Genomic DNA, 21,246 nt, shown 5'->3' on the forward strand with positions numbered 1-21,246 from the left:
TGCACCCCCCTCCCCCCTGAAAGGTGTCAAATGTGACACCGGAGGGTTCTGATCAGAGGGACTCCACTTTAGGGTGGAGAACCGCTTTAAAGCGGAGGTTCACCCGTGTATATGACTTTTTCCCCTTAGATTAATGCTCGTTTTGTCTAGGGGAATCGGCTAGTTGTTTTAAAATATGATCCGTACTTACCGTTTACGAGATGCATCTTCTCCGTCGCTTCCGGGTATGGGCTGCGGGACTGGGTGTTCCTATGTTGATTGACAGTCTTCCGAGAGGCTTCCGACGGTCGCATCCATCGCGTCACGATTTTCCGAAAGAAGCCGAACGTCGGTGCGCAGGCGCAGTATAGAGCCGCACCGACGTTCGGCTTCTTTCGGCTAATAGTGACGCGATGGATGCGACCGTCGGAAGCCTCTCGGAAGACTGTCAATCAAGAAGGAACGCCCGCTCCCGAAGACCCATACCCGGAAGCGACGGAGAAGATGCATCTCGAAAACGGTAAGTACGGCTCATATTTTAAAACAACTAGCCGATTCCCCTAGACAAAACGAGCAGGAATCTAAGGGGAGAAGATAAAAAAATAAATAAATGGGTGAACTCGCGCTTTAAAAACAACCACACCATCTTTTTGGAGAGAAGCCTGTATTTCTCCTGTGGTTACATGTGGGGTTTTTCTTTGTATCCTGGGCAATTCTTCTGCCAGTTGTGGCTGCAATCTTTCTTGGTCTACCTGACCTTGGCTCGGTATCAAAAGAGCCCTGAATTTTCCACTTCTTAATAAGTGATTAAACAGTACTGACTGGCATATTTAAGGCTTTGGATATCTTTTTATATAATTTTCCATCTTTGTAAAGTTTCATTACCTTGTTACACAGGTCTTTTGACTGTTCTTTTCTACCTCCTCATTGCTCATTGTCTAGCCTGCTTAGTGCATCCATGTGAGAGCTAACAAACTCATTGACTATTTATACACAGACACTAATTGTGATTTAAAAAGCCACACATGTGGTAAATTAACCTTTAATTGCCATTTTAACCTGTATGTGCCACCTTCTGTGTCTGTACCAAGGCCAAACATTCCAGGGTATGTACACTTTTTAATAAGGGCCATTTGGGTGATTTCTGTTATGATTTAAAAAGTATCCAAAAAAACTATGTGATAATTAATGGATTCATGTGATTGCTATCCATAAATAAAATAAAACATTTTTGCATGATCAGTCATATTTTCAATATTAATGCCAAAATGTCACAATTTCTGGCAGGATATGCAAACTTTTGAGCCCAACTGTACCTGATGGGTAACTAGTGTGTTCTTGGTGTAATATTTAAAATATAGTTTTTCAGTGGCTGGTGGTTAAAAATTGTTTACTGGTAGGGGACATGCAGTATCATTGTTAACTGCATTTTACAGGCTTGCAATAAATTCAGAGTTATACTGTAAACGGGTGTGCAATATGGGTATTTAAATTGTTTTACAATAGCATCTAACATTCAAAATGATTGGGAATAGCAAAAGTGGCTAGCGTGAGTGAGTCTAGCAGTGTCTTTCACAGTCAATCCTCCCAGGGTTGCCTTAAGCCCGTGTCCCCAACAGTGTGTCATAGTAACTTCCTCCAAACCCTACACCACTGCAAAGTACTGTGCCAGCGTATGGGCCAGAAGGAGGAATCAGCACATTGCAGGGTACAGAGTCATCTGTTACTCCCGAAAGTGCTGAATTCCGAAGACTGAAGGTGACTGCAGCACTTGAATGGAAGAAAGGTAGAAGTCATAGGCTGGCAACGATGTGAGTATACTATCTACTATCTTGCAACTAACTGGCCTTTTGATCCATTCAGCAATCTGACAGGGTCTTATTAAACTGCTACTAGTACATGTCTGAGGATAACTGTAATGCCACGTACACACGATCGGTTCATCCGATGAAAACGGACCAATGGATTTTTTCATCAGATATCCGATGAAGCTGACTTTCATCAGCCTTGTCTACACACCATCAGTTAAAAATCTGATTGTGTCCAACGCGGTGATGTAAAACACGACGTGCAGAGAAAAATGAAGTTCAAAGCTTCCGATCATGGATCGACTTGATTCTGAGCATGCGTGGATTTTTGACCGATGGATTTCCCCACAGACGATCGTTTTTTTCTATCGGTTTTTTAACCATCAGATAATTTTAAAACAGGTTATATTTTTTTTTGATGGGAAAAAAAACGATGGGGCCCACACACGATCGGTTCGTCCGATGAAAACGGTCCATCGGACCATTTTCATCAGATGAAAAGATCGTGTGTACAGGGCATAAGAGGTGATTCCTCGGGAAAGCAGAAATTGAGTCTTTGAAGTGGAGGTAAAAATATTGATTAATGAGAAAATGTTTTTTCAAAATTTTAATTTTATTTCATGTGAAAAAATACCTGTGTAATATGTAAAGTCGTACTGATGTCCCTTGGGAAAAAAGATTAATTAAAAATGTTTCTACATACTTTGTAAACCTAGCTACCTAGGTGCCCTGCTATCCCCATGGCCACCTGACAATGACTGTGGTTGGCAAGGAGACAGATGTTTGGTAACCAGTGTTTGTCTCTGTTTCGAGCACTTGCCAAGTGTGACAAGCGGTGGCAAGAGGAATGCAGAAGGATGGGGTGGGGTGTGTGAGCCTCCCATTCATCTGCATTCTTCTTGCCACTGCTTGTTTTAGGCAAGTGATTGGAGCCAAGACAAGCACCAGTTATCAAGCAGTCATCCTGCTTGTCTAATAGCCATGAGTGGCTTGCCAAGCATGTAGGAAGATTGGACAAAATACTACATGTGCTTTGTCCCTTGGGGGACTGAACCCTGAAAAAAATGTGTGAGAGAACCTCACCCTTTGTGCTTTTAAATATACTTTTAATTAAATCCATTTTTTATTTTAGATTAGAACTCTTAGTTGCCTTGAGCACAAAATATTCAGTGAATGACAATTTGCCATGCCTTATTTCAGGGGTGTCCAACCTTTTGAACTTTCTGGGCCACATTGGAAAAAAGAGGAATTGTCTTGGGCCACACATAAATTACTCCAACAAAAAAGGCTGGCTGATAAACAGAAAAAGTCGAGCAGATCACAAGTTAAAGTGGTTCTAAAGCAGAAGTTTTTTTATTTTAATGCATTCTATGCATTAAGATAAAAAAAAAACTTCCGTGTGCAGCAGTCCCCCTCAGCCCCCCATACTTGCCTGAGCCCCATCTCTATCCAGCGATGTTGCCCAAGGATCCCGGCTGTCCGGGGACTCTCCCTCCTCATTGGCTGAGACAGCAGCAGGTGCCATTGGCTCCCACTGCAGTCAATCAAAGTCAGTGAGCCAGAGAGGAGAGGGAGAGAGAGGGCGGGGCTGAGCCGAGGCTCCGTGTCTGAATAAAACAAAGAAGCAGCTCAGCTCAAGTGCCCCCATAGCAAGCTGCTTGCTGTGGGTACATTCTGCAGGAGTAAGGGGCCAAGAGTACCGGCAAGGGACCCAAGAAGAGGAGGATCGGGGATGCTCTGTGCAAAATCTTTAACAATAGCAGCTAAGTATATATTGTTTGCTATTTAAAAAAAAACAAGACTTTAATATCACTTTAACAATCACTGATAAAGATAATGGCCCAGATTCACAGAGTGTGGGCGCACATTACGCCGCCGTAGAGTAACCAATGTACGCTACGCCAACACAGCGCAGAGAGGCAAGCAATGCATTCAGCAAGCCAGTGCTCCCAACGCTGCGCCAGCGTGGCGTGGGATTTGAAGGCGTACGCCGGCGTAGGTGGAAGTGGGCGTGACCCATGCAAATGAGGCGTGACCCCATGCAAATAATGGGCCGAGCGCCAGACAGATACGTATCACGAACTGCGCATGCGCCGTGACGTGGACGCATCCCCCTGCGCCTGCTCACAACCACGTTGGAACAATTGCCTAAACTACGCCGGATCACTGCGTACGGCGTGAACGTAACCTATGCCCAGCCAGACACACGTCCAACGTAAAATACGCCGGCTTGTGTTCCCTGGTGCAGACCTTTGCATGTATGCTGCTGGGTTGCACCTCCTTTATGGGAAATAACTTTACGCCGGACGTACAACTTACGCGCACCTCGCGTAGCCTGCGTCGGGCGCACGCAGGTTCGTGAATCGCCGTATTTCCCTCATTTGCATGTTTGAATGTGCGCCCACCCTACGCCGGCGTAAGCAAGCTATGTCGGTGGGGTGTAGCCTGGTTTTAGGCGCATATCTGTTTGTGGGTATGGCGCACAGATACGACGGCGCACATTTGCACTTACGTCGGCGTAACTTGTTATAAGTCGGCGTAAGTGCTTTGTGAATCTGGGCCAATGTACTTATCTGAGTAATAAAACATAATTTTTTTGTAATTTTTTTTATAATATAAGTAAAAGAGGGGGACATAACACTAGTGTGATCTTTGACCCTCATTTTAAAAACGAACGCATGAATATCTGGTTGGGTGGAGGGATGGAGTAGCAATTCTCAATGAATTCTCAAGTCACTCCTCAGATATTTTGGTTTTAATTTTGCCCTTCGTGTGCTTCATCCTTGAAAATAGTTTCTCACAAATATAGGTGCTGCTGAAAACTGAGCGGAATTGTGAACAGCGGGATTTTTTTGGGGGGGGGGAATAAAACGTATAAAAGTCCCTTAAGGAGGCACTGTCAAATTGTTCTATGATCGCATGTGTTTGCTAAGTGTAAACACATTTTTACAAAAGACATCAACATTTTTAACCTCCCTGGCGGTATGATTCTGTCTGGAATTACGTACCAAAAGCGGTACAATTATGTGCAAGGAAATTTGGCATTTTATACTGTAGGCCTGTAATTCTTAGGAATAACTCATTTAAATCTGACCAAACAAGAGTCTAGTAGGCATCCCGGGTATGATTTTTTTTTAAAAACAAAATTATAAATTACATTATAATAAATAATTATAACAAATAATAATATAATTATAATAAAAATTATTCAATAATGTAATCAAATCAAAATCACTGAAATTTGCTCAGTTGCAGAATTGTCGCTGTCATTACTTTTATTTTTTTATGACGAATTTCCCCACAAATCGCTATCGCACAATTCTGCAAGTGATTATAATTTATTATCGCTGTTTTCTAGCTGCTCTAAAAGCATTTTTGACATAAAAGGACACTTTTGGACAATCTACAGTTTTCAGGCAGAAAGAACAGTTTTTATCTTATAAAAGTACATGCAGAACACTGGGCAGACCACTAGGGACAAGGGGAAGGGGGGTGTGTATTTTTTACATACAGTACTGTAATCTATAAGATTACAGTATACTGTATGTAATGTGTTTGTTTACTTTTTTGAATTTGGCGCCGTTCTCCGCCCCCGTGCGTCGTAACGTCGCAGGGAACGGAGATCGGTGGCACACAGGGACACTGTGAATCGAGCGAGGAGGACCCGCTCGCTCACACAACGGGGATGCATCGCAGGATCCAGGGACAAGGTGAGTAACTTGTCTGTGGATGCTGCGAGCAGGTAAGCTGCGCCACTGCACACTCTGCACATCTACCCCGAGCGTGACTCGGGGATACCGATCCTAGCATCGAAAATCCACCCCAAGTCACGCTCTGGGATACCGCCAGGGAGGTTAAGCAAGCTTACAATTTTCTGTTCGGCCGCATTCATAACCATATTGGGCCGCAGGTTGGACACCCCTGCCTTATTTAAACAGATTAACCAAATGGTTTGCACACACGGAGTTCCAGTATGAAGTCTCTAATAAAGTAACTATTTTCATTATAGCCTCTCTGAGTTAAAGGGCTATGGAACAAGCCAGCCAGATAAAGAGAAGGAAGAGACCATCGGTGAGCAGTCCATCTTTCTGCCTTCATCTACAGCCACTAACAGCCAATCCGTCATATCTCTACTTCCCATTCAAGAACTGAGCCAACTAATAGAGGAAGTTCAAGCTCTAGATGAAGAAACACTTAAGGTCTGAAATTCTCTGAAATTTTTTTTTGTTTTTAACATTTGCGTATCTTCCTCAAAAAGCAAACTATATAGGGTATAGATTGTGACGGGCACTGGAAAAGCCCATGTAGATAAGGCAGGTGGCACAGAATGAGAGCTGCCTGAAAATCCTACATCATCTCTTCACTATTTACACATGAATGCCACCGGCCTCAGCTGTTTACCTATAGATGCCCCTGGCCTCAGCTATTTACATATGAATGCCCCCGCTATTTACATATGAATGACGATTATTTACATGTAAACACAGGGTCTGCAGGGGAGTGATCTGTACACAACAATAGGGCAGAGCTGGGCAGCATTAGTAGCAGCACTTCACACTGAGATATCAGGACACAGCACAGGACTAAAACTTCAGGGGATAAGGGAATTTAAACTGGGATAGATGGCAAGTATGAGACAGCTGCTTTGGGCCCCACAACAATGAAGGTCAGGGCAGCTGCCCCTTTTGCAAAGGTGTGTTTACTTTGGAAGAATAAATCACCTTCTATGCTGGGTGTCCTGTGTGGGAGGATGTTGCTAAGTTATGTAAAATTATTAGTTTTGTTTTTTACATTTTAGAATGGGGTGCCTTGTGATTTTATATGTTTGTAAAGGGTGCCCTGACTCAAAAAAGGTTGGGAAACACTGCTATAGGCAACAAATATAAAAAGTACACGCATGCGGTGTGTACTGCAAACACTGCATTCCTCAGAGTATAACAATTAGGTGTAAAGTCCGTATACAACAGTCTCAGTGAGAGGGCAGAAAAACATCCAAGCAACTCCTGCAGCTCCTGGAACTGATGTTGGGGGCAGTGTTGGGACAAGGCCATCCAGCGCCCAGGGTGAAGATGGCAAATTGCCCTTCCTGCTGGGTGGAGCACCCCTTTACATTAGGTCTTCCCAATACAGTCTAACTTTACATCAAGTGGCCCCAATAGAGTCCCCCTTCACATCAGGCATCCCTAATAGAGTCCCTCTTTACATCAGGTGTCCTCAGTAGAGTTCCACTTTACATAAAATGTCCCCAATAGAGTCCCTCTTTACATCAGGTGTCCCCCATGGTGTTGAGTGGTTGCCCCTTCCTTTCCACTTTGTACTGGTAGATTGATACTCACAGCGCCTACTAGACAGGGTAAGAAAGGAAGTAAAACATGGTCTGCTATCCTTCCTCAGCAGGGTGGCACTGAGGCCTAGGACAGTTCTGTCTCAGCGCTGGCTCTTTGCTGCCCCATTTAGGCTGAAGGGAGGAGAAAGACGAGTCCTCCTTCCAGCAGCAGCAGCTATCGATCACTGCTCCTTATGACAGGAGTGACACTGCAGTAATTCTATCAGTAAAGAGCGGGACGAGTGACCAACTCAGCAGCGCACCCCCTCAACACAATGCTCGGGGCAGGTACCCGAGAGCCCCATGCCACTAGGGGGGCCCATCATGGTTGCCAGCCTCAGTAAAACCAGGGACAGTATGTAAAAATCTTTTTTTTTTTAAATCCCAAGATTGTAGCTGCCCCGCCTCTTCAGTACCTTTTCATTCAGTGTATGCTTATGTATACTGTGTGTGTATATTGTGTGCCTGTGTGTGCAGGCCCGTCGGAACGCGACAGGCAAACCAAACAACTGCTTGGGGCCCCGAGCTGGCCAGGGGCCCCGCAGGGCGGGCCCTTGCCGCACCGCTGCTTCCTCCTGCAGTCCGGTCGGCCCCCCGGAACAGGAGATTCAGTTTCCTGTTCCCGGCCGGACTGACAGGAAGTGCACACACTGAGTGTTCACTTCCTTTAGTCCGGCCTGGGAACAGAAAACTGAATCTCCTGTTCCGCGCGGCTGACCAGACTGCAGGAGAAAGCAGCGGTGCGGCAAGGGCCCGCCCTGCTGAGGCCCCTGGCCAGCTCGGGGCGCCCTGGCCAGCTCGATGTTGATTGTAGGGGGACATGACAGAATGCAGGAGGAAGCAGCGGTGCAGCAATGGCTGGCGTCTTGTTATGCTCTGCGGAGGATAAAGGTAGACTGTCTTGAGCGGGGGTATAGCGGTATCCTGGATGGTGGGGAGAGGAGTGCTGCCCATACACGTGTATGCAGGTGGTGGGGGGAGAAGTGCTGCCCATACACGTGTATGCAGGCTAGAGAAGATTGTAGGGTATCCTAACAAATTAAGTAATGTTTCCGGCAGCAATCCCACCCCAGGCCTTAACTTAATAAAAGTCAGTCCGCCCCTGTTGGAGTTAGTAGAATCTCAGTGATAACATTTATTAAAACATAGCACAATCACATGTATAAAAATTCCAGACTGGGATTGATCAGGAACACTATCAAGCAACATGGATTCATCCGACCATCTGGGTCTGGCCAATCAAGTACATGGTCATGTCAAGTGCAAAAATTAAGAATAATATAAGTGCCAAACTAGTTGCAGTTGATAAAAAGCCACACATAAATACATGCAGGGTGCTTATCACAGTATGTATGGGAAGTACCGATCACACAGGATGTTAGAAGTGACTTTTACACTCACATAGAGAAGTATTATCTCACCATTTGTTGGCATATGAAAAAATGCTACCCTCTTTTTTGTACCATTTTTTCTTCCTTATTTACACTAAACAAGCACTGTGGGCTTTAAAGAAATCTTTGCAGAAGGAAATATGTAGACAGCTTTTGATGACCTTTACTATATATATATATATATATATATATATATATATATATATATATATATGTATATATTCGTGAGGGATAGGGAATGTGAGTCTTGGTTTGTTGCTGCAGGTACCGTATTTATCGGCGTTTACCGCGCACTTTTTTGCCCTGAAAATCAGGGCAAAATCGTGGGTGCGCGGTATACGCCGATACCCGCTTTCCCGCGCCGAGTTTTGAATACTGCGCCGACATATACCGAGCGCAGTACACTCGGGTATAGTCGGCCAGTCTCGGCTCCTTCCGCTCTCACGTCCTGGACGTACAGGACGTGAGCGCGAGAGTTGCCGAGCCTGCCCGACAATACACGAGTGTACTGCGCTCTGTATATGTCGGCGCAGTATTCAAACTCGGCGCGGGAAACGAGACGAAGAGGACACCCGAAGCCGCAGAAGGACGCCGGACCCGACGAAGAGGACACCCGAAGCCGCAGACGGACACCGGACCCGACGAGGCCGCCGATGGACGCCGCGCAAAACACCAAAACTGTAAGTACAAAAAAAACGTTTTTTCCACAGGATTCGGGGCCACTTTAGGGGTGCGCGGTATACACGGGAGCGCGTTATACCGCGATAAATACGGTAACTGCTAGTCCAGTTTTCTTTGCTCCAGTTTTAATAATTAGGCTTCATTCTGTAACTTTATCCATGGCTGTCCGTTAGTGAAAGCAACTTTTTTCTATGTCTCCAATCCAGGAATTTGATGACATTCATGTGGTGGTCTTGCACAAGGAAGAGAATGCTGGCTTAGGCTTTAGCCTTGCTGGAGGACTTGATCTGGAAAACAAGGCAATTACTGTAAGTAGGTTAATCAATAAAGTCTATACAGTTCTATTTTTAAACAAGCATATTTCATTCAGAATAGTATTTGTGTGGTGATGGTCTTCAATGGTCCGCAGGGTGGGGCCGGGAGTGCAAGTGGGGGCTAAACTAGATAGTTGTATACAAAATTTCAAAAAGTGTTCCCCAGTGCTAAGCCTTTCATCCAATTTCTAAATTGTTGTATTTGTACAGTTCAAAAGCCAATATAAAGGAATAGTAATGGTAAAAAAAAAAGCCTTGTGGATTTAATTAACCTTTATTTTTGCTAACTCTCCTTTAAGAGGGTGTGGCGGGGGTGCGTATCCTAGGCGTACATACATTTGTTAGTAGGTGTCCCTCATCCCTTATAGTACATTTTAGGATGTACCACCCTTTCTCTTTGTTCTCCTTTCTTTCCCTTTCATCTCTCTCTATCCTAATTCCAAAGAACAACTTGGGGTGTCCACTGGAAAAATAAGTAGAGAGGTAAGAGAGCCTTATAGTGTCATATGTATAAAACAAAAGTACCATTTCCTGTTTGGCCACTAAGTGGCACCCTTTCTGTAGAGAAATAGTTACGTTAGAGCAGTGGTTCTCAACCTGGGGGTCGGGCCCCCCTCGGTGGTCAAATGATGATTTGCCAGGGGTCACCAAATCCTTGGCTGTTCCTGAAGCCTGCACTGTTCTCCCAGGAAGGGAGATGATAAGGGAGATGAGGGGGAAGAACAAAGAAAAAGGGAGAGAAAGTAAAAAAAGAGAGCAAGAAAGACAGTTAGAGGGATGGGGGAAAAAAACAAGGAATTAGGATAGAGAGAGATGAAATGGAAAGAAAGGAGAACAAAGAGAAAGAGTGGTACATCCTAAAATGTACTATAAGGGATGAGGAACACCCACTAACAAATGTATGTACGCCTAGCATACGCACCCCCGCCACACCCTCTTAAAGGAGAGTTAACAAAAATAAAGGTTAATTAAATCCACAAGGCCTTTTTTTTTACCATTACTATTCCTTTATATTGGCTTTTGAACTGTACAAATGCAACAATTTAGAAAGTGGATGAAAGGCTTAGCACTGGGGAACACTTTTTGAAATTTCGTATACAACTATCTAGTTTAGACCAAAATGAGGGACAAATGAGGGTGAAAGAGGGACTTTGGTCCAAATCGGGGACAGTCCCTCGAAATGATGGACAGTTGGGAGCTATGAATCATGTGCATTATTGATGTGTGTGAAGTTGTCCTAATAAATGCTTGCATTTGGTTCTGCAGGTCCACAGAGTGTTCCCCAGTGGTCTCACCTCTCAAGAAGGAACCATTCAAAAAGGAGACAAAGTTTTGTCCATCAATGGAAAGTCACTGAAAGGTGTCACTCATAATGAGGCACTGGGGATTTTACGTGAGGCACGTCTACCTAGACAGGCTGTTATAGTGATAAAGAAAGAAAAGGATGGTGAACAGAGTTCCAGCTCATCAGACTGTACAGGAACTGATGAACATACAACTGGAAGTAAGTGTTATGATAATAACCCAATTATACAGAAATATATCACCATATTTTCTTCATTATGACCTGTAAAACATTTCTTAGTACCCATGTCTTACACTGTGTCCTAAACATGTATAGCATTGTTATCCAGCAGATTATGCTTAGCCTGATGCCTAGGTCTGGAACTATAGATGGTGAATGTTTCTTTTACCCTCAGCAGCCCCATTACTCAAGCAGGCCTTCTGATACTTGTTTGCCCCCAGCAGGGGCGGACTGACAACTCATGGGGCCCCCGGGCAATAGAAGATTATGGGGCCCCTGGGCTTACAGATGGCCACCACGCCAGGAGGCAGTGCAGCTAAAATCTCAGGATTTTCACATCAAAAGCATGTCGGTTTCGGACATATCAAGGACAGATGTAAAAAAACATAGATTTTTACATACTGTCCCTGGTTTTACTGAGCCTGGCAACCCTGATGGGGCCCCCTAGTGGCATGGGGCCCTCGGGCAGTGCCTGAGTGACTCAATGGTCAGTCCGCCCCTGGCCCCCAGGTTTCAGCACACAACTCTAAAGTGCCTGGCCAGATGGCACCAGGATTGAGCAAAGAATACAGTAAAGGGTACCTGTAGTCTGGGTAAGTCAGGTGAGGCTTGTGGTTGTGTGAGCAGCATCCATGCCAAAATCCAGGGGCTGGTGGTGGTCTGGGAAAGCTGCAGCTGGTTACATAATCCAAAGAATGGTTCCAAATTCATGGCAGGCAGCAGGCAAGAAAAATCCAGTAAGCAATCAGAGGTCAAGGATGGTGGCACTGGCAAGCCAAAAGAGTAATCCAAGTTCAAAGCCAAGGTCAGCAACAAGGGAATCCATAATAGGTTGACAGGCAGACACATGAGGCACAATTGGTGGGAAGTTAGGAATTAAAATGAGGAAGGGGAGAAATGGAGGGAATGGGGAGGGAATTCTTCTCCCAAGGGTAGCCACCCGACAACCACTTCCACTAAACTAAGCAGCCTCATCAAATCTACCAGGCAAGGAAATTAGGGGTGTGGTACCAGTAGTATAAAATTTGGTACTGATTCTCTTTGTAAAAGGTGCAAATGGAAGACTTACTAGTATTAGTCAAGATAGTTTCCTACTCCTCCACATTCAGTTCCAGTCCCAGTTTGTTTTTACTAGAGTAGAAATATCAGAAGATCCAAAAAACATTCTAACTCTGTAGCAGTCATACAAGAGGTACAGGAAACGAGTGGGCGCAATCATTGATTGATGCTTAATCTGAGGTTTATACTGGAGATTAAATTTACATGACAATTGAGGCTTCGCTCTAATGCATTTCCTGTATGGAAAATTAAAGTGCACATTAGACTAAAATGGTTGTTTTAGCCTTGAATAGAGTGGGGGAGGGTTAAAACCCCTGTAAGTTTTTTTTTTTGGCTGTCTGTGTACCATTGGGCAAATGTCCCTTTACCTCCTATCATAAAGATGTAACAGGAAGTTAACTACTTAAGCCCCAGGCCATTTGACTGGCCAAAGACCAGAGCACTTTTTGCGATTGGGCACTGCGTCGCTTTAACTGACAATTGCGCGGTCGTGCGGCGTGGCTCCCAAATAAAATTTAATTATTTTTCTCCCACAAATACAGCTTTTGTTTGGTGGTATTTGATCACCTCTGCGTTTTTTGTTTTTTTTTGCGCTATAAACAAAGATATAGCGGCAATTTTGAAAAAAACACAATATTTTGTACTTTTTGCTATAATAAATATCCCCAATTTTTTGTCTAAAAAGCAACTTTTTTCTCAGTTTAGGCCGATATGTATTCTTCTACATATTTTTGGTAAAAAAAATCGCAATAAGCGTATATTGATTGGTTTGCGCAAACGTTATAGCGTCTACAAAATAGGGGATGACTTTATGGTATTTTTTTTTTTTTTTTACTAGTAATGGCGGCAATCTGCGATTTTTATTGTCATTTATACAGCGAGCAGTGCTATAAAAATGTACTGATTACTGTGAAAATTACACTGGCAGTGAAGGGGTTAACCACTAGGTGGCACTGAAGGGGTTAAGTGTGTCATATGGAGTGATTCTAACTGTTAGGGGGAGGAGCTACCAATGACAAGTCACTGATCACTGTTCCAGATCACAGGGAACAGTAGATCACTGACGTGTCACTAGGCAGAACAGGGGAATGTCTTGTTTACAAAGGCATCCCCCTGTTCTGCCTTTGCCGACCGCAATTGCGGGCCGCCCGGGAACATCGAGTTCCCGGGAGCTTCGGGCGCACTCACGCTGGGTGGTAAATTTAAAGGTACGCCCGTTTGCCTGCCCGTGCCATTGTGTCGACGTATATCGCTGTGTGCTGGTCGGCAAGCGGTTAAAGGAATGGCAGTTATCCTCTTAGCAAAGATGTTCCCATTGGAAGACAACCTCTATAATATTGTTCTAGTGTAAATTTTAACATTTTGTATTTACCCTCCTTTTCTTTCTCAGTGGCAATGGTCACCAGGACAAATATAGGGGGTGAATCTCCTCAGTGGGGATGCAGGCCACAAGAAAATGTTTACAACTCTCTTAAAAAATAAAATAAACTTTTGCCTAAAAATACACATAAAAGTGTATGCCCAGAAAAAATAATTGTTTTTTAAAGTTTTGGATAAAGTGGGGAAGGATCAGAACTCCCACAGGGTTTTTACTGTCCTGGTGACCGTAATACAGTGCCTTGAAAAAAGTATTCATACCCCTTGAAATTTTCCAAATTTTGCCATGTTACAACCAAAAACATAAATTTATTTAATGGAGATTTTATATGATAGACCAACACAAAGTGGCACATAATTGTGAAGTGGAAGGAAAATGATAAATGGTTTTCAATCTCTTTTACAAATAAATACCTGAAAAGTGTGGTGTGCATTTGTATTCAGCCCCCTCTATTCTGATGCCCCTAACTAAAATCTAGTGGAACCGATTAGTAAATAGAGTCCACCTGTGTGTAATTTAATCTGTTTTGTGAAGCCCTCAAAGGTTTGTTAGAGAACCTTAGTGAACAAACAGCATCACAAAGATCAAGGAACACACCAGACAGGTCAGGGATAAAGTTGTAGAGAAGTGTAAAGCAGGGTTAGGTTATAAAAAAATATTTTTAAGCTTTGAACATCTCACAGAGCACTGTTCAATCCACCATCCAAGTATGGCACAACTGCAAACCGGCCAAGACATGGCCATCCACCTAAACTGACAGGCCGGGCAAGAGAGCATTAATCAGAGAGTCAGACCATGGTAACTCTGGAGAAGCTGCTGAGATCCACAGCTCAGGTTGGAGAATCTGCCCCAGGACAACTATTAGTCGTGCACTCCACAAATCTGCCCTTTATGGGAGAGTGGCAAGAAGAAAGCCATAAGAAGTCCCATTTGCAGTTTGTGAGAAGCCATGTGGGGGGACACAGAAAACATGTGGAAGAAGGTGCTCTGGTCAGATGAGTCCAAAATGTTACTTTTTGGCCGAAAAGCAAAACGCTATGTGTGGTGGAAAACTAACACTGCACATCAACATGAACACACGGTCCCCACCGTGAAACACAGTGGTGGCAGCATCATGTTGTGGGCATGCTTTTGTTCAGCAGGGACACAGAAGCTGGTCACAGTTGATGGGAAGGTGGATGGAGCAAAATACAGGGCAATCTTAGAAGAAAAACTTTTATGCCGGGTACACACGAGAGGATTTATCCGCGGAAACGGTCCTCCGGACCGTATCCGGGGATAAATCCTCTGGCGGATTTTGATCTCCTGGTTGTACTAACCAGGAGATCAAAATCCCTGCGGAATTCCGTCCGCGGTGACGTGTCGCGCCGTCGCCGCGATGACGCGGCGACGTGCGCGACGCTGTCATATAAGGATATCCATGCATGCGTCGAATCAGTACGACGCATGCGAGGGAGGGAATCGGACGGATCGATCCGGTGAGTCTGTACAGACCACCGGATTGTTCCGCTGGAGCCGATTCCAGCGGATAGATTTCTTAGCATGCTAAGAAATTTTTATCCGCTGGAAATCGGTCGGCCCGAAAAAAATCTGCGGAAAAATATCCACTGGGTTGTACACACCAGCGGATCTATCCGCTGGAACTGATCCCCAGATCAATTCCAGCGGATAGATCCTCTCGTGTGTACGGGGCCTTAGAGTCTGCAAAAGACTTGAGACTGGGATGGAGGTTCGCCTTCCAGCAGGACAACAACCCCAAACATACAGCCAGAGCTACAATGGAATGGTTTACATCAATGTGTTAGAATTGCCTAGTCAAAGTCCCGACCTAAATCCAATTGAGAATCTGTGGCAATATTTAAAAATTGTTGTTCACAGGCGCTCTCCATCCAATCTGACAGAGCTTGCAAAGAATATTGGGCACAAATTTCAATCTCTAGATGTGCAAAGCTGGTAGAGACATACCCAAATAGACTTGCAGCTGTAATTGCAGAAAATGGTGGTTCTACAAAGTATTGTTCGCTTATGTGACCCGCCGGCTATCTCCTCCTCTCCTCCCTCCCTCCAGACAGATGTCAGCAGGGGAATCTCAGCCCCGCCCCCGGCATCTGTCAGACAGAGAGAAGAGAGAGCCGGCGGGTCACATGAGCACTGATTGGTGCTCTGAAATTAGGTTTAATTGTAATTTTTTGGAGGATAATATAAAGTCCTTTCAGTGGTTTAACAACCACTTTAACATTGATGGAGTGGAGTACAGGATTAGCAACATTACAGTGAGTGTAGTTTATCCAACACCCATCCCTGTCCATCAAACATTACTTGACTTGTTAGTTATGTTTACTAGCTCAGCAATAAATGATTACAAATGATACATGTTTATCTGCATGTAAAATAAGTATTTTATCTTTCTGGCAGATATGGACGTGGGGGGCTTCATAATGTCTGTAACTCTGGAGAAGTCTTTGGCTGGTTTGGGATTCAGCTTAGATGGAGGAAAAGGTTCCATACATGGAGACAAGCCAATTGTCATCAACAGAATATTTAAAGGTGAAGAATATGCATTAACGTTTTTTAAGCTTTGCACTAACTATTAATGATTTCTTCCATAATATTATTTTCTTTCAATTTTCAGACATGTAGCACCCAACAATTTTCCTTCCCTATCTGAGGAACTAGCCAATATGCTGTCCTCTAGGAATGTGCCCCTTTCCCCTATCCTGTTCTTCACTTCTTTCCCACGGCACACTGCAATCACAGCACATGTGCTGGTGTTGCTTTGTGATTGACAGACAACATATTGCTAGAGGAGGAGACAAAGTATAACCATTTAGTGCTTACAGTAATGACAGCATTTCTTAAAACACCTTAAATGTACATGCAAATCCAATCAAGTAAAATCACGTCTTCACTATGCCCTGTGATTTTGCACTGCTGTGTCACATATTCCGTAGAGACTGCCTTCTGAACTACAGAGGAGCCGAGCGGAGGAGTTTCAGGAGGTGGAGTCAGTACAGGAATCACTGCTTGTGGGCAGCAAGGTACCATGGGATATGTAGTCCTTAGAAATTGAAAGTAAACAGCAGAGGAGAAGCTGTAAAGGATGCAGGTAATCCAGGAAGTTGTGGAGAGATAGCCAAGAGACAGGCAGGACTCACAACTCAACAACAAATGTATCTATGTGAAAAATAATTAATGGGGAAATTGTAGTTGAATTTGAAGTTTTGATTGAAGTTTAGATACAGTATAATAAGTCTGTTTATTTGTGACAGACCCAACCAGGACAGAGGCTTTTGGAGGTGACTGCAGGCTACCCTCTTGCCTACTGACTATGGGCCCTGGCTTTTAAGGGAGCACTACTTATTGGGAGGTGTGTGCCTGTGGGACACTTGAAGTGGTCTGGTTTTTTATTAAAGTCCATGTCTTGCCAGAACACACAGGCTCTGGGAATTGGAGGACCCAGATCCATATTTAGGGCCTCTATGTTCAAAACCAGCAATCACTGCTTTGGATTGTGATACTCGGAGCAGAAGTTAATATCATCAGCTCATGCAACCTGATGCTGGGGGTCGCCTGCTATATTCTGTTTATTAAGGTGTTACAGTAAAACCTTGGATTGTGAGCATAATTTGTTCCGCAAGCATGCTTGTAATCCAAAGCACTTGTATATCAAAACAAATTTTCCCATAAGAAATAATGGAAAGTCAAATGATTCGTTCCACAACCATTTATTCATAAAACCTTCAGTTTATAGTCTATATAAAAATATTATAGCAATGTGATAGGTTGTGTAACCATAAAATGTCCATCCACAAATGGAAGCCTCCACAAGGGGATTAGAATCAGAAATCCATCAGGAGCTACAGAGTATAAAAGAGAAGAGAGGCGCCTCTAAGTATAGCAATATGGTTACATTTAATGAAGGTACAACATTTAGCAACTCACATGGTTGATGATTAAATAAGGCACATCTAAGTAAGCAGGCATCCGGGTTTAAACTGTCTGCAATCGTGACCTACCCTGCAGTAGAGTGATCTGAAAGCGAGGCTTGAATCGCTCGTGTGGATGTCTGCATACTTAGATGTGCCTCTTTTAATCATCAACCATGTGAGTTTCTAAATGTTGTATTGTGATGGAAGTGAAATAAAATGAATATTTTATTCTATGCTATTTTATGTTAAGCTAATTCTTTTATTAGAACCACTGAAATGTTTTCTCTTCTTATAATTATTTAAATTTATTTTATATTCTTATATTGTATATATATATATATATATATATATATATATATACATACATACATGTGTGAAAAACATATATCACAATAGTGTTTATTTTCCTTGAGAAGTTTTGTCAGATATTAAGTTTTAAAAGTTACAATTTGAAATGGAGGACAAAGGACTAAAATCAAAGCAGATGTCATCCCCTCCCCCCTTGCTCCTAAACAGCTTCACTCCAAACCCCCCCCCCCTCCTTCTCTCTCTCCGTATGAGCTTATATGGGTTTGAAGAGAATGTTGCTCCTGTGGGCTTCAATGGGAATCCCTGTTTGACACAAGGGGACTTTTATGCCACATGGCAAGAAGAAGGATGTGTGCAGCATGCCCAAAAATGGACTTCCAAGAAGAAACCATCCTTATATGAACTGACCTATGAGGGCTCCATGCCAAGATCAGACGTCACAGGGCGTGTAATAAGGGACTGAAATGTATAGACTGAACCAATCAAATGTGCTTGTGTGTGTGTGATGCCATGTTGTTTTTAAAAGGACCAAAAAAGTGGGTTCAGTCTCTCTCTCTGGCTGGACACCAAAAGGAATAGAGCTTTCTCTCAGTTCTCTGCATAATTTCACGATTTGAGTCAAACGGCAGAAATGGGTTTCGCCTTGAGAATTGTGTCAGGGGTTTCATCTACATCAGTATCTTCAGTAAATGTAACCATATTGCTACACTTAAGCCTCGTACACACGCTTGGTGTACTCGGCAAGAACCAGCATGAAAACTGCTGGCAGAGCTTTCTTGCGGAGTAAACCGTGCGTGTGTACGAGGCTTTCAGGTTTCTCGACAAGAAAACTGCCCAGAATCTAGACGAGAAAAATAGAGAACATGTTCTCTATTTTCTCGTCGTGAGATTCTTGGCAGTTTTCCTGCCGAGAAACCCGAGAGTGTTTATACTTACCTAGTCGCCATGCTCGAAATGACTTTGACGCATGCGCGGTAGCTTCCTAGGCATAGGTAGGGTGCAGCAAGATGGCGGCGACGGCATCGAATGTGACGAGCGCATGACATCACCGCGTTCTTGCCTTTCAAGAGAACCGCGGTTCTTTTAAAAGAAGAGTCTGTACACTCGGGCGGCAAGAGATTCTTGCCAAGAATCTCGTCAGGAAAAACAATGTTTTTTCCTGACAAGATTCTTGCCCGTGTGTACGAGGCTTTAGAGGCGCCTCTCTTCTCTTTTATACTCAGTTGTGACATGACGCTACTTATCAGGAATCAAGTACTCACCGAGACCGAACTGCCGAGGGTGGTTCACCTTTACGACCAAGCGCGCCCGCCCACTGAGTTTTGGAACAGGTGGCGGAAGCACGAGGCGGTACCGGTGCCAGTGGAGAAGCGTTGACCGGTGACGGTTGTAGATGACAGGTGCTTCTGGGTGACTGCAGACGAAAACAGGAACAAACGATACTGAAGCTGGATAACCGGTACTGAAAGAGTCCAAGAAACAAACTGGAAAGTCCGGGGTGCAAGCCAAGGTTCGGGGAGCAGAGAAGACAGCAGATCCGGGTCACAAGCCAAGAGGTTCAAGGGCAGGAGAAACAACAACAGAGTCCAGGTCACAAGCCGAGGTCGGGGTCAGAAGAGTTCAATAGAGTGGTGAAGCAATCCAAAGTCAGGTTCCAGGTGAGAGGTGAGTCGAACGGAATTCCAACAGGAAATGGTTTCCAGAGACACAGGTTCAGGAAGTAGCTGACGATAAACCAGCAACCTGTCTACTGACAGGAGCTGGTTTAAATAGGGCGGTCACGCTGGTGATTGGCCCGAGAGGTCACATGCGTATGCGCACACGCCTAAAGTGCCCAGTTAGCCGCCGGGAAGCCAATCTACTACGCTGGTGTGTTAAAGGAGGAAGTACAGCGCTTTGGCCCTGACACTGCTTGTATATCAAGACATCGCTTGTATATCAAGTCAAAATTTATAAAAACAAAATTAGCTTGTCTCGTAAACCAAGTTACTCTCAAACCAAGGTTTTACTGTATATGTTTATTAAAGTGGAGTTGCACCCAAAAATGGAACTTCCACTTTTTGGACCCCCCCCCCCCCTGTGTCACATCTGGCACCTTTCAGGGGGAGCAGGTATTTGCTCCCACTTCCTGGCATAGATCACCTCGTGACTATTGTATGTCAGTTTTGTAGAGTGGCATTTTTCCTCATCCAATGCTATCAGTAATAAATCTGTTACATGAACTTTGACATTTACAGCAGAACTAACTTGATGTTTGTATTGTAGGTGTGTCAGACAAGAATGATGCCGTTCAGCCTGGAGATGAATTGCTGCAGTTGGGAAATATTTCTTTGCAAGGTCTCACTCGCTTTGAGGCGTGGACTGCCATTAAAACTTTACCCAGTGGGCCAGTTCAGGCTGTTATTAGAAGGAGCAGCAATGCTGGCTTAGTCAATCAATAGGAATCTTGTCATGGAGGATGATGAAGCTTCTGCTTAACGTACCATATTTACCTGGCATCTTAGCATTTTGTTGTTGTGGTGGTGCAGAATTTTAACAAACATGACCCAAAGATGACTGGGGCCAGTCAAGCCAACAATGACATTTTGGTTGTATAGGGAGCCTGGCGGGTTGAAAAAAAGCCATTGGTTTCTTATATGTGTCGGATGCACCCAACAGCAAGATCATCCTGCCATAATTCCTGACTCTGTTTATATCCACCTAGGTGTTCTTTTAGCAGACTCACATTCAGTGACCAATGAAGCTTTCCCTTTAGCACCCCTGAGAATTCACATAATTACCTGTCTTCCATTAACTGAGATCTTCACAGGGTGGCTGCTTGGTGCCACATAGTCTCTTCCTAAAAATCTTCACTGTCTGGTCCTGCTCCTTCTGAACATGCAGGTGCCACAAAATGTATTTTTTCCTAAGGAGAGTTACTACTTCTCTTGTCCCAGAAGAATACAAATCCAGGTACAAGTAAGTATGTACCGTGTCAGAGGTGCTGGGGGAGGGCATCTGAGGCCACCAAAGTCTACTTCGAGTTGAAAATCAAACTACTGTACCCGGTATTACTAATTGAAACTGTGGTACCATAGAAAGGTCTTTATAAGGTTCTGTGACCAATCAAATACTGTGTAAAATGTCATCCTACCACTAATGCCATGTACACACGACCGTTTTTCATGACGTGAAAAATTACATTTCTTTTTATGTCATTAAAAACGATCGTGTGTAGGCTCCAGAGCATTTTTCATGACGTGAAAAATGGGCATTAAAAATTAAGAACATGCTCTATTTTTTCGCGTCGTTTTTCACGTTGTGAAAAACTGTAGTTTGTAGGCTTTAACGATGTGAAAAAAACGCACATGCGTTTACCATCGTTCTGGTAAAACTAGCATTCGTAATGGAGATAGCACTATCGTCACGATGTAACAGACTGAAAAGCACAAAGGCTGAAAAGCGCAAATCGTCTCTCACCAAACTTTTACTAACACGAAATCAGCAAAAGCAGCCCCAAGGGTGGCGCCATCCGAATAGTACTTTCCCTTTATAGTGCCGTCGTACG

General features: G+C 44.0%; 1 protein-coding gene across 2 annotated transcripts in view; it reads left to right on the forward strand.

Moving 5' to 3' along the window:
* Positions 1-20,876, forward strand: part of IL16 (interleukin 16) — a 194,591-nt gene extending 173,715 nt beyond the window's left edge. For both annotated transcript variants that reach the window (XM_040342549.1, XM_040342550.1), the window contains 5 exons: positions 5,797-5,986; positions 9,392-9,493; positions 10,766-11,003; positions 15,877-16,008; positions 19,965-20,876. In XM_040342549.1, the coding sequence (XP_040198483.1) occupies positions 5,797-5,986; positions 9,392-9,493; positions 10,766-11,003; positions 15,877-16,008; positions 19,965-20,140 (838 nt within the window). In that variant the 3' untranslated portion in view covers positions 20,141-20,876. The remainder of the gene's footprint in view (positions 1-5,796; positions 5,987-9,391; positions 9,494-10,765; positions 11,004-15,876; positions 16,009-19,964) is intronic.
* The last annotated feature ends 370 nt before the right edge of the window (positions 20,877-21,246 follow it).

The sequence above is a fragment of the Rana temporaria genome, chromosome 3 (genome assembly GCF_905171775.1).
Source record: "Rana temporaria chromosome 3, aRanTem1.1, whole genome shotgun sequence".
Classification (NCBI taxonomy): domain Eukaryota; kingdom Metazoa; phylum Chordata; class Amphibia; order Anura; family Ranidae; genus Rana; species Rana temporaria.